Source organism: Acartia tonsa, chromosome 3 (genome assembly GCF_053477335.1).
Source record: "Acartia tonsa isolate MP-2025a chromosome 3, ASM5347733v1, whole genome shotgun sequence".
Classification (NCBI taxonomy): Eukaryota; Metazoa; Arthropoda; class Copepoda; order Calanoida; family Acartiidae; genus Acartia; species Acartia tonsa.
The window spans coordinates 8,232,727-8,247,642 of record NC_137262.1 but is presented as its reverse complement, the minus strand read 5'-3'; the positions used below and the strand labels follow the sequence as shown (position 1 = coordinate 8,247,642).

The window sequence follows — 14,916 nt, the reverse complement described above, 5'->3', positions numbered from 1 at the left end:
CGAGGAAAGTTGTTTTTAATACAATGCGATAACTATTCTTATTATTTTTGTATGACCGTTTACTGTCCATTTAAAATCTAGAAATAATAGCTTGTTTATTTTCTATTTCTTTATCATGGATCATCTTTTGAGATGAAGGAAGAAATTGTTTACGCCATTGCCTTGCATATAAGTCAAAACAATTTATAAGAATTTCAGAGAAAATTGTAGTTTAATACATGAAAGTAGTCACAAAGTTGTTTGGGAATTAATAAGCCTACGATACACACAAACAGACATACGTGTACAACATAAAAGCTTGATAGATCCTTGCAATTCAAACTTTAGGGTTATATTTGAAGCTTTAAACAAAAAACCTCTATATAATTTCAAAATTTTAATTTGATTATATTCATTTAATTTTTCTCCCATGCTTGATTGAAATCTATGCATGATTTTTTTTTTTTTTTGATTATTTAATATGGAGATATGATTGATTTTACTATTTAGAAGATGAATGTAAAAAAAGCACAAAATACCTACAATAAATCTAAACAATGTTTCAAATATTCGCCTGAAGCCTAGTTCTTTCGTTATTTTAACTTGTAATTTTCCTGTTTCAAGTTTCCTTTCAGCAGTAACCCTGTTGAATATGGAATGTTGTGTTGACATTTGATTTTCAATGGTTTTTAATGTCTTCTTTAATTTTAGTTTGTCCAGATAGATAGATAGATAGATATGTATTTCAACATAAGCATACAAAATAATAATAAAATTATTACACATATTCACATATTTTTATGCATAGTTTGGTACTTTCATAACCTGGGTTGGCCGTTGCATAAGCTGAAAATACCAGTTTAGGACAAACATATTCAAATAAATTTTACAAGGATTCTAGCAACATCGAATTTTAATAAGATAATTATATTGGATATAACATATAAATAGGTTTAAACAGAACAAATAAGTAAATAAATACAGGGTGTTTTTTTAATGGAAAAAAAGTATTTCTTAATATAATACTACTAATACTAGCGGATTCGCCTCTAGAGGCGTCTATGAGGTTTTGAGGCGAAGTCAAGGAAAAGTCGACCCCCCCCCCCCGCTTTTAGAAGAAAAAGTTAAACTTGTTTTGGGGATGGTTATTTTCTTTTAGATGCGAATTCTCATTGGGAGAGTGGTGATACCTTTTTCCAAAATAGTTATAAACTTTTCCAGGACCAATTAGAGGCTACATTGTAAAGGAGAACGCAATCGGCTTTGCAGTTAGCGATTTCTATCGGGACTGACAGACATACATATAGATCCTGTTATTTTTATATAAGCATAAAAATAAAGGTTGACATAATTTCGACATGTTTGTTAAAAGATTTACATCCCTATGCTATCTAAAAACTAAAAACAAAAAGCATGTATTCTATCATATAAAGTAGTAAGTTTTTTATCTGAATCTCAATAACATTGAACTGATTGGGTTCTTTGTTTCAGGTTAGCTTCATAACGGTCTTGTGATGGTTTTAGATTTGTTTTCAGATTTAATTCTTGGAATTGTTTTCAGCTAGACCCCTTTGAACACAGAGTCCCTATATGGTAGGAGCGTAGCCACTATTTGATGAAAAAGTATTATGTTGATATAATAAAAGCAGCAATAGTTTACTAGATAGCTAGCCAGCACCAACAAAGAGTATTGTCCTTACAGTAAAGTAAAGCATTACACCAGTAATTATACACCGACAAAAATGGTGTTTACACCAAACTTTTCCCCGAGTTTTCTTTCAAACAAGAAGAAAACTTTCTCAAATTCTAAACAATGAAGAAGTAGAGAAAATTGAAAGAAAAAACAAGGTAAAAAAGGGAAAATTTAGGAACGATTATAGAAGAATTATAAAATATTTATAATTTTGAACAAATATGAAATTTTAAGAAAAGTTTGGCCTGAACATAAATACTTAAAACTTTAAAGAAAAATAAACTGTAGTTATGAAATTAGCTAGGTAGTTTTTTTTACCTCTTAAATTAGGATATGTTTTTGTCTTTTCTAAAATAACCCAGGTACTATATACTGAGCTTTGTAAGAAAGCCTAATATGTTAAAAAGCAAATGAGACTAAAATCAATCAATACATGTAAGTTATTTTCACTTTCCAAAGTAACGAAGCCCAATCTGTCCTACTTTTGATATCTGTGACGTCATAAAAATGAGGGAGATTAGAAAAGAGAAGTAGGAAAGAAAATCCCTAAAAAAGAGATGGATCATCCCTCATCTTTATGACGTCACAGGAATCAAAAGTAGGACAGATTGGGCTTTGTCTCAAAAATTTTAATTTTGGATGAAAAATTAATCCTCCCCTAAATACTTATTCTGCATAGTAATTGTTGAGAGGGTAGTAGGAATTGATAATATAATTTTGCTCTTACTCCCTGCAAACAAACTATATTCTCAACATTATCACACTAAAATTGGATTTGGCAAACTTTTTTACAAATTCAACTTTTAAATTGTTTATTTGTTATCGATACCACGTTTCAAAATTTCAAGGTTTGACAACTGCAGCCGCAGCCATAGACGTCCAAGGGGGGGGGGGGGTAATGGGGCGATTACCCCCCCCCCCCATTTAAAATCTACCCCTACCCTGGGGGTGCCGTAGGCACCCCCAACCATTTAGGAGGGGGAATTTACCCCCCCCCCCCCAAACAATTTTGGGGGGGTAAATACCCCCCCAAAATAAAAAATCTTTTATAAAAAAAATTTTGCGCGCTTCGCGCGCATTTTTAATACTATGTATTTGATAAAATTTAAACTAAATTTACCCCTGCCAACAGATTTCAGGGGGGGTAATTCCCCCCCCCCCAAGCTAATTTTACCCCAGGGGTAAAAACTTTGGGGGGGGGGTAAAAAAATTTGCGGCGGGCTTCGCGCGCCATTTTACCCCCCCCCCCAAAAAAAAAAACGAATTACCCCCCCCCCCTAAAAAAAATTTACCCCACCCCCAAAAAAAAAGCTTGGACGCCCCTGGCCGCAGCCATCCCTCCTTCTTTGATAATTAGCCGCATCACCATAAAAGAATCCAATGTTTAAAGGGCTCGTCAGCCACCTATAAGCCCCATGGAAAAAAACTTATACAATTTTAATTATCAGCTGGAAGTCTAAACCTGACCTAATTATGGCATTATTCTTTTTTAAAAATTGTCAAAGCATCCTCTGGGGTTTAAATAAGAGCTTTATATCGAAGCTGACGCATTGCTCCCAAGCCCTGATATTAAAACTTCATCTAACAGATCATTTTTTTAAAAATCCCATGTTCATTAATCCGCAGACGAACTGCTTTAAACATATTCGGCTGCTGCATTCTGGGAAAGTTCATTTCTAATGTTAATTTATTTATTTATATTCCAACTTGAGTTTTCAAATTTTGTAAGTTTATTTAAAATTATGAATAAAATTATTAACAGTGACGTGCACAGCCATTCACCGTGGGCTTTTGAAGCCCTGTTAGGATGAAAAAAAGGATAATGTAGTTCTTTAGCCGCTGCTTATTAATCTAATTTATATTTTAGGTAGCAAAGAGAGCCACTTTACAGTCAGCAACCTCAGACCATTTACCGTCTACTCTTTCAGGGATTTATTGACAATACCTACAAAAATTAACAGGAATGACTATTCTTGTGCTTGACAAAAGAAACCACCTCGTAATAGTTTACCCTGACCTAACACATCTAAAAAAAGTACTTCTAAAGCAGATAAACGACAAAGTATCGGGTTTCGTCGAATTTACACAGTAGCTATTGACAGGTTATTTTATGTTAGGTTAGGTTAATGATTGCCCCGCAAGGTTAGGAAATTGGCCCTTCAAGGTTAGAGCCCCCTCCTAAGCTACTGTGAAAATACGACGAAACCCGCGACTTCGTTTTCTATCCATAATCCAAATATATATTTTTAAGAAAAAAAACATTAATAAATATAAATAAAATAAGTAAGTAGAAATGGAATTGCAAAAAAAGCAAATCTAGATAAAGAATTAACTTGGATTAACTGGGGGGCAAAATTTAAGAAATTGTTATCAGTATAAAAAATGAGTGGAAAGGAGGAGATTATCTTTACTTTCATTTGTCTTTATATTGCAAGAGTTCATACATTATCAGGGATTTGTAATTTTAAAATAGCAAATTGTTTAAATAAAAGGAATATAAAATCAAAACTTAACATAAAACTGAAAATAAATATTAATAATTAAAGAGTAGCAACGCTTATTATATTGAAGCTTTAAAAAATATTTGCATCGATAATTCTATGTTCTAAAACTGCTTAAAATTCAAGTAGCAGTTATAGGGACCCTGTGCCTTTAATATAGTGCCTATTATCCGTAGGAATCTTCATTATATACATTAAATAAATAGTACGTGTCTTGAATCTATGTTCATAAGATTTAGCTTCTAAAGAAAATATTATAATTAATGAACCAACACTTATATTGCATCGACAAACACACAAAAACACTGGCACACTAAAATACACAAAATTATACAAACAAACACACACACACACAAATTCTAAATAGAATTTTATTGTATTTCCAAATTTGGTATCCATCCATCTTTTAAAGTTTCTATATTTAAGTTGCATAGCTACTCGTTAGCTTATTCACAAAAATATCTGCAATTTTGTCATTTTTTGCTTTTGTGTGTTTCACGTTTTGGCCCATTTCAATCATTCTGACTTCAAATACTAGTTTTTTGAAGGTTTATATTTAGACACACAACGCCAAACTAGAGACGTTAAAATATTTATCATACTCGAGTTACCTTTCACAATAATAGGTGATTTATCTTGGCGCCTAGTCTAACAAAAGAAAACAACCCCACCTTATTTAGTTTTACGTGTTTTTTTTACCTTAGGGCTGTTTAGGTTAGGTTATATTGGAGAGAAATATAGCACTGCAAGTAGATGCCCGCAGGATTAGGGCCCACCGCAAAGGTTGAAAATAGAAAAAACAACTCATTTTTGAACCCAATAAAAAAATAGGGAGGAAATCTTTGCTCGCAATGCACTTTAAGGGAAGCACCAAAGAGAAATGGCTTGGCTGAATTTATTGACTTAAAATTGTCATTTTTGTTATCAATTTAGGGGAAAAAACACACGCTATATAAAAGGTGTACTAAGCTGTACGCAATGTATCTTTATATCCCTGTCCTATTATAGTTTCCTGAAGAGATAAATTGAATAAAACCCAGCATACACAAAATTTAGCAAATAATATACCTGGGTACATATCCATCCATTGGGTTTTAAACACACCAAGGACAGTTAAGGTCATAAGTAGCGCAGCAGTAATAGTATAATTTATAAACTAAAAGCACTTATTTTACGGTATCAATGGGATAGAAAAACAAATTTTTAACAGTCAATAATAACAGTTTATTTTTTAGAGTAATTTTACGCCCCAAGGGCCGGGGAGGGGACGTTCAATACCTATAAAAAGCTTCCCTTTACCTTTACGAACATGGTGTGAATAAAATACAAACTCTAGTTATAGATTAGAAGCATTCTACACACAAATACAGCATTTATCTCACACTTAATCACGCATACTTAACCCACACAAAAACACACACACACACACACACATATATACACACAAAACAGTGTGTGCTGACAACTAAATTTTCAGGTATAATTTAAAACTGTATATACAGTGACAAAGGTGGAAATATATTATCCTTTCTTTCAATTTATACATTTTAAATATTTGTGGGCGTGAGTAACCTTGAAGAAAAAACGTTTATGTATTGAAAATAAGATGTTTCCCTTAAAATTATAAGAAAACAAGAACATATACAATCAAAACGTGAGATTAGTGGAACTTGAGGTAAAGTCATCTTTCAATTCTAGTTCTAAAAAGAAAAAGTAAAAAAATTCTTAAAGGCATTTTTTTTGGGAGGGTGGGATACTCTTCCCTAAAATAGTTTTGACCAATGAGAAGCTTCACTGTAAAGGAGAACCATATCGGTCCAGCGGTTAGTAAATACGATGAGGAATGCGAGACATCCAGTTACTTTTTATAAGAATACATATAATTGAGAAACAAAACAAATAATTAAGATAATCATAGAATTTATAAATAAAATTTATAACACAAGATAAAGAAAAGCTTTCCCTCTTAAAAGCAATCCATTAGGCGCAGCGATAGTTTTAACAATATTGAGAGGTCTACATTTCTGGACGTTAATTATAGCAGCGAGTCTACTATACAAGTGTGAACGTCAGTCAGGGATCAGAGATAAGGCAATGGACGATAAATTGATGTACTCCCCAAAGATGATGAGTAAAAATATTACTCAAGAAAATTAAACTATCAGATTAACAACATTAATTTAACTTAATAAACCAACCAATCAAAAATTAGAAAAAGTACCCTATTAAATAGTGCCCTGACACCAGAATTAATCATTCTTGTTTTACAATATTAAGACATTTAAAACTTTGTTTTCCTGTCTCTTTTTTTCAATATCTGTTTTTGTCTGCTAATGAATTTGTTTTACATCTTTTCAGTTTATGTCGTAAAGGCTATAAATTCAGTTTTAATTTATTTAAATTTTCACAAGATTTACTATGTATATAGCAATGCAATTATTGCTATGCTAAAAAGGAATAAAAATTGTTAATGTATTTAAAGCCAACAAACAATAAAAAGGGTAAAAAACTAAAGTAATGAAAAAATACCTTAAATACAGAATACCTAATTAAGACATATGTATTGTACAACTCATTTTATGGCGTAAATATACAGATCTATATAATCTAGTGACTAGTTTCTAATCTAGTTTCTCTTGTCAGAAAATATCAAAGCTTTATAATGCTTCAACAGTTTTGATGTGTAGATTGATACGAGGTTGAAATTAATAGGACGATTATAACATTTCCAAATTTAAGAACCATTTATTATTGACGTACACAACCCTAGACGGAAAAAGCTTCGTTTTTAAAAACGCTAGGAAAAAATTGTAATAACCCTACAAGACATATTTTAAACGTTTTATCTTTAACTAATATACTTTTTTAGAATGTGAAAAGTATAATGAATATGCTATCTTTTTAGGTCAACTAAGATATATTTACTTTTACTTCTATTTAGCTTTTACTTTTCTTTAACTTCCCTTTCTAAATGGATGTAAGATATACGTGGATATATTGACATGAGAAAATTTGTCGTTGATTTAGCTTGCTTATATGGACCTCATTTATTGGCCAGATCGTCAATACAGTTGGAGAAGAGGGATGAGATAAAAAGGGTGGTAGCCATCTGCAAAAATCATTTGATCAGAGTACATGAAAATCTGGTGCAACATCCAAGTAATAATATATTGATTTCTTTCACAGTTACAAAAAAATAAATGTTAATTTTAAACAGTTTGACTTAAGCAACGTGTTTAATGTACATATTACAATTTTAACTTAATGGATGTAGAATATACGCGAATATTATGACAGGGAAAACTTGTTTAGCTTGCTAGAACTCTTTTATTGGTCTTTTCGTTCATCCAATAGGAGGGAAATTGAAGAACTAAAGGCGGTGGAAGCGGAGAATCTTTATTTATCCCGCTGTAAGTTTTACTTTATTAAAGAACACCAAAATCTGGTGTAAGATCAAAGTAATAATATATCCATTTTTACATTAAATTTTTCTTTATCGTAATTGTCAATAATTGCTTGTATACAGAGCCATAGCAGTGAACCGACTGGGACCCTCGCCACCCAGCGAACCATCCTACCACATGATGACGCTAAGAGAACCACCCAGGGGGAAACCAGTCATCATCAGAACTTTCAACCTCAGGAACATAGATTTCAAGATTTTCTGTTTGTTTTCCTATAAACCATACAAAAACATAACATCGGTTATGAAAGAGCAGAAACATAACAGTAACGCAAAATTTACTTTCAAATAAAACCTGTTTTGAACCATATTTTTACTATGGGTAGTTGAAAAACTTAAGAGACTTCTGTTTAATGATTGACCTTAGAAATATTGTAGATTGGTATTAATTAATTTGATATGATGGGAGAATGGGTATAGGTGGTCCAATTTTGATATTCAGGATATTGCAATTAAGATTTTCAAAGTTAAGTTGTAATAAAAGGAAAACGTACAACACATTCATTTAACAAGTTTTCTGATTTTAACATTTGGATTTGACATCTTTATGTTTTCTTTAAACTTCATTATATAATTTCATTAAATTAAATCTTTACGGACATTTTTTTTCTTATAAATCGTAATTACATACCTACTTATATTTTTTTTAAACACCTCTATCTGTTAAAAAGGATAATGGCATTCTAAAGTAGGGTAGTCTACATAAGTTTTACCCTAGAGTGTTTATTATTTTAATTCTTTGACAGAAAATCTTCCAAAATTTGGCTAAAAAATCTTCGAATTTAAATGCCTAATCATTACGGGAAGCTTTTTATGTACAATGAATATGAGTATGGCTGATCTCTACGAAAATAAATTTTCTGTTACATCGTAGGGAAGCCATGTTTATTGTTTTTCAAAGAAGCATTGTACACGATATCATTAATGAGAAAAACCTAATCTAGAATAAAACAAATTGTTCCAGAGATTATATCATTCTAGCGAGGTTTATACAATGCTACACATGAAGAAAATTCAAATAAAAGTTATTTAACAAAAAAATGCTAGATTAGGTATGTTTATTGGTTATACATAAAATGTATACACGTATATGACTGGTTATTTGTGCAAGGAGGGAGGGAGGGGACATTGGGTTGTATATTATACTAGTCCCCAAGGGTTTTTAAAAACGTTTCTTATTCATAAATTAACAATTTTGGGGTCTTTTATTAAGTTATGATTGGTCGGTTCATTAAGTTGAGTGTCCAAACGTTTCAGCCAATAATTGTAATCTACAGGTGGGTTAATTTCTTGTATCATCATTAAGGATGTACATCAATTTATCGGCCATTGTCTTATCCCTGTTATTTGTGGCATTTAAATTTTAAAAAAAAATTATGTAACATTGTAAAAATACTTCGTTTTATTGGGGATAAAAGAAATAAACATATTGATATTTTTTATTGAGATTAGATTAATCCCCTTTTATGTGGCCTATGAACAAATTAAATTACCATGACAAATAAATTGTGTATGGTACTTTTTAGGACATCGGAAAGTATCATGTGTGACGTCATAAAATAGTCTATCATCAATCTCTTTTTTAGTAGTTTCCTTTTCAACTTCTTTTTTCATACGTATTTTTAGTACGTCACACATGACTTTTTCCACTGTCCCGTACTTTTTAAGTGGCCAAGACTTACATTTGTAAGTTATAAAATGGCATAACGATTACAGTTGAGAAGATATGAAAATAGATTACAAATTTGAAAAATATATTTCTCATTTTAAGGTGAAATATGCTTTAAATAATTATGATTTGCATTTAAAAGACTAATTAAAATCCTTTAAAACTTATTTTATTTAAAAAAAATAAGAAATAATAATTTTTTCATTGAATTGAATTGTAATCAAAAAAATTTATAAACTTGTTTTAAATTAACTTAAATGAATTTCATGTTTTTTTATTCTTTACTAAATTCACAATAATTTAATCAGAAATGAATCTTTTAAACTTTATTATTGAATATGAAACAAGGGTGACAACATTCCTAATAGTAAAGCTCAACAAAATGAGGATCAATTACCTGAACATTAATAGAGGTAATTGAAATTGTGCCTAACTGTTATATGAATCAGCATGGTACTTTCAAACATGTCTGAATTAACGAGCTGAGATAAAATTGGCAGACCATCAATTAACGCATAAATAAGTTTCTTTAAAAATATCTAACCCATTTTGGTTGTGGTAAAACAAGCCAAAATTTAACGAGGGCAAGGGGGGGGGGGGAAGTTCTGACACCTATGCGTAAACAGTGAGTATAGGCTTTATCTTTGGATTGAGAGGATAGGTTATTAGGGATAAAATCATTCTTATATGATGAATTTCCCCCAGATTTAAGATTTTTTTGGATAGGCCTCCAGATGGTCTCTGTACGGGTAAAAATGAAAAAAAAAAATTTTCAGTGAGATGTCAGCTTATGAGACAAAAAATGTATGTTTTTTCTTCAAATATGTGAATAACAATCAAAAGAAGCACATTTTGTTTTATAAGTTAATCTCTAACTCTTCAAAAAAAAGATCTTATTTTTATTTTTACCTGTACAGAGACCACCTGGAGGCCTGGAGCTCCGGAACCTGGAGGCCTATCCAAAAAATCTTAAATCTGGGGGAAATTCATCATAAAAGAATGATTTTATCCCTAATAACCTATCTTCTCAGTCCAAAGATAAAGCCTATTCTCACCAAATGTGTCAGAACTTACCCCCCCCCCCCTTTTTAGGAAGTTCTATAAAATAAATTGAAAAATTTGAACAAAAAAATAGTAAACCTTAATTCAGGATGGACAAACAGAAGTATAAAACATAAATAATCCATTGCTATTTTTTGAATTAAATGAATACAGATCAAAGGTTGAATAAACTTGAATAGATTTAACCAAATGATTAATTAATATCTGTCATATTAATTAATAGTTATGAGTCTGCTTCCTTTATTTGCATATTCTATGAGCTCAGATTATTGAAAACTAGATAATTTGTAATTTATTTAAATCTAAAATTTTTTTTTATACAATTTTTCTCCACATTTTTTTTATAATAAATTTTTCTGTCCTACTTTCAGATACAATACAATTTTTCAATGTCACTTCGGTATCTATTAAAAAATCTAATTCTAAGATTAATGAAACATAATTTAAAAAATTAAATTGAAACAAGCATCCTTTATGATGTTTAAGCCTGTAAACTGGAACATATTTTGAAATCTTTGCTTTTGTCTAGTGCTGATTCAATCCAAATAGAATGGGATCCCCCGCCACCAGACACCATCCACGGAGAATTCATTGGATACAAGTAAGTACAACCACAAGTATTTATGGACAAGTTTAAAAATACAAATATCTTACAAGCGGCGCTACTCTTTAAATATCAGGGATCTTTAGGGATAAGACAATGACAATAGATTAATGTACAACCCCAATTAAACTATGTACTATCAAATCATGATTTAAAAAGAAAGTGCCCAAAAGCTTTAAAGCCAAAAAATGAGAGAACGGTTCCTGGTGAACATTTTATAATATACAATATTTATAATAAGAAGTCTATAACTTTCTTGATATTTACATTATTTCTACAGGAAACTGATCATACAATGCTATTCTGATAATCAAATTATGATGTGTCAGAGACAGTACAAAAGTTGAAAATAAAATTTTCTATTATTAAAAAATCTTGGATATAGTCCCTTTCGTGGCAACGCCTCTTAAGGGGCGTTTCGTCGTATTTTTACAGTAGCCTTTCACCTATTTCAAGCCCCTGCGGGGGACCCTAACCCTGCTGGGCCAATTTCCTAACCCTGCGGGGCAATCACCTAACCCAACTTAACCTAAAATAACCTATCAAAAGCTACTGTGAAAAAATACGACGAAACGCCCCTTAAGAGGCGTTGCAACGAAAGGGACTATACCCAAAATCTTTTAATATTTTGACTTCTCATCTGTGGATGAATACATTTTTGTCAATGAATCAAATATAATAAATCATAAAAAGTTATACACAACAATTATTCAGAATTCTTGATTTATCAAAGAAATGTTTGATTCATTAAGAGACAAAGTATAAAAAGATGAATTTGTAATAATGAAGATTCCCTCATTGAATAATAACACAATACAGTCGGGACCATGAAACCAACATTTCACTGTAAACATTAATTACTAACTTTTAGCCATTTTAAGTTATGAAATACTTGGTTGCTTCTAAGAAGAAGCTTAATTTACGTAATAACAAGGTAATGAATAGTTATTTCTCGCATCGTATTATAAACGGCTTTCCGCGGATATAGAAAGTACAATTATGAGATTAAAACTAGTTTTTTTAGCCCTGAGGTGCCGAAGGCACCGGCTAAAAAAATTGGTTTTAATCTTATGATTGTACATTTCTATATTCGTAGAAAGCTGGATATAATACGATGCTTGACATAGTTTTTTCGTATGGATGAGAACCGGTTCCTATCCACCGGATTCGAATGAATACGAGAAATTATCTTTAAAATAGAATATGAAGTAAAACAAAAATTAAACCCTTCTTGGCTTATTTTATATACAGATATTGCTTTTTTAGGAAAGGAAAATTTAAATTTTAATGGAATCGATTAATTTAGTGAGAGATAATCAAAATATGAAACTTCGATAGTATTTCTTCTATGTAATACATGGTTTTATGGTCCCAACTGTTGAATAATAACAGAATATGTAATTTCTTTGTTCTTTCCCTAGTTTGATGTTTTATGTACATTTTATTCAAAATACACATTACACTGTAAAAAAAAAACATTTTTGGGTGATTTGAAAAGAGTTAGGTTTTTAGGTTGCATCACACTTTACATTTGATTTTTTAGCTGTGTTTTTAGATAATTAAATTTTTTAACCTAATCAATATAAGAAAAGTCCCAACATTTTTATAATTTTAAAAAAGTGTTTATGAGATCTTATGCATTGTCCATATATTCTACCAGGGAGGAGGGGCAATGGACTTTAAATTACACTTTAAATATCAAATATTGATTGGATGTTCAAACTTTTACACTAATAATCTTTACCTTGAAGAGGTTGTTTTGTTTATCATCCGGGGGGTCCAAGCTTTTTATTTGGGGGGGGGGGGTTAAAATTTTTGAAGGGGGGGGTAATTCGTTTTTTGGGGGGGGTAAAATGGCGCGCGAAGTTCGCCGCAATTTTTTTTTACCCCCCCCAAAATTTTTAACCCAGGGGTAAAATTTGCTTGGGGGGGGGGTAATTACCCCCCCTGAAATCTGTTGGCTGGGGTAAATTTAGTTAACCCCCCCAAAAAAATTTACCCCAGGGGTAAAATTTTTGGGGAGGGTAATTAAAATTTTTTTAAATATATAGTATTAAAAATGCGCTTGAAGCGCGCAAAATCTTTTTTTATTAGAGATTTTTTATTTTGGGGGTGGTATTTACCTCCCCAAAATTGTTTGGGGGGGGGTAAATTATAAATGGGGGGGGTAAAATGAAAAAATTTTTGGGGGTGCCTACGGCACCCCCAAAATCGTTTGGGGGGGTAATCGCCCCATTACCCCCCCCCCCTTGGACGTCTATGTTATCCATACAAGATAATTTGATAAAATTTGACTACCTACTGCACTGAGAGAAATGTTTTATATATTTAACTTTTCTTGGTTGTTTTAGACAATAAAACTTTAACTAAAAATTGACATATTAGTTCCAAAAAGATAATAATTTTCTAACAGTGTATCTATATATCTATCAGGAAGGAAAATATAATCTTGTTAAAGATAATAAGATCAACCAAAAGCTATCTAATATTAAATTAATCAGAAAACAATAAAAAGATATTAAAAACTACTATAAATAATTCAAAATGTATTTTATCTTGTCATTATAAGAATAACATCAAATAACATAGACCAGATAATTGAGTTTTACTACAAGTTAAGAAAATTTAATATTTTGTTTTAAAAACGCATTTTATATACTAATAATAACTTGCAAACACTATTTTCAAAACCCGAGGCAGACTCTTGTTTCAAATAATAGGTGCTGTACAAACTTGGGCATTGAATAGCCTATCATCAAATAACGGTATATACATAGATGGAAAATCAATCAATATAGAATATTAAGCCTAAAATGTATATTTGTTTTGGCATATTTAATTTTATCACTTGAAAATGCGGTATTTCATAAAATTTTAACCGTAATTTATTCATAAAAAATCCATATCTTTGCAAGAAAAATGTACCATCTTCCTTTAATATGTAAGGCCTGTTAATTTTAAAGACATTATGTCGATATAAATTTTTATAGATTTTTTTGCCTAAGATTATTTCACAAAAGTGGACATGATTGACATGTTCTGAACTAGCAGTTGATTCATTTCGACGATATTTATTTTCCAGTATGGCTTCAAAACCGATTAATATCCGCAGGATTAGAACTGGTTTGCAGTTATATTGAAAAACCATGTAGATCAGTATGTTACAGAAAATTTTCCACGAATATCAAAATAAAACTCATAAAATTGATACCAATTTTGTTAGCCCGGGCCTTCTGTCCCTCGTTGTTAACAAAACTAATTTTATTCTTTTAATTTTCATTTTAATATATCCATGGAAAGCTGTCTATAATACGATGCTTTAAATAACTATTATTATATCAACGTTTTTATAATATCATTTATTTCTATAAATGACAATGTAGTTGTATATCGATATAATAAGAGCACTAAAGATTGACAGGATATGGAAGATTCAATTTAGTTTAGTTAAAATTTGATGCATTTCCTTACACTACATGATAAATGATTGTTTGAAGCTGAGAAATTTGTTATTTATGGTTGCATTATTTCTAGTTTTTTTTTCAAGTAAGGTCAATATATTGTAACATACATTTTATACTAACTGCTTCAATCCCAACCTTTACGAACTTGGCCCTATGAGGGGGTGTTTGTTAACCAAAATAAACCCATTGTGCCATATACGATATCGAACTGTACTTACACACAGACATATATCCTATTACTTCATATTACTGGATAACAACCTTCCCGAATAAAAAAGCTAAAACCAGTATGGCTTCGAAACCGATTAGTATCCGCTAAATTATAACCTGGTCACATCCATGCTGAAAAATCATGTATAGCTTAGTATTACAAACAATTTCCCACGAATATCAAAATAGAAATTGTATAATCAACTTATAATTGGAGATGCGATATCTAAATTTTAAAATTCTTTGAACGTACAGAAAAGATTTTTATAGA

General features: G+C 30.9%; 1 protein-coding gene across 1 annotated transcript in view; it reads left to right on the top strand.

Annotated features, from left to right (window-relative positions):
* Positions 1 to 14,916, top strand: part of LOC145313440 (putative receptor-type tyrosine-protein phosphatase mosPTP-1) — a 141,533-nt gene that overhangs the window by 97,524 nt on the left and 29,093 nt on the right. Inside the window, exons 9-11 of the mRNA XM_080152859.1 lie at positions 3,540 to 3,600; positions 7,700 to 7,816; positions 10,897 to 10,968. Of these exons, the coding sequence (XP_080008985.1) occupies positions 3,540 to 3,600; positions 7,700 to 7,816; positions 10,897 to 10,968 (250 nt within the window). The remainder of the gene's footprint in view (positions 1 to 3,539; positions 3,601 to 7,699; positions 7,817 to 10,896; positions 10,969 to 14,916) is intronic.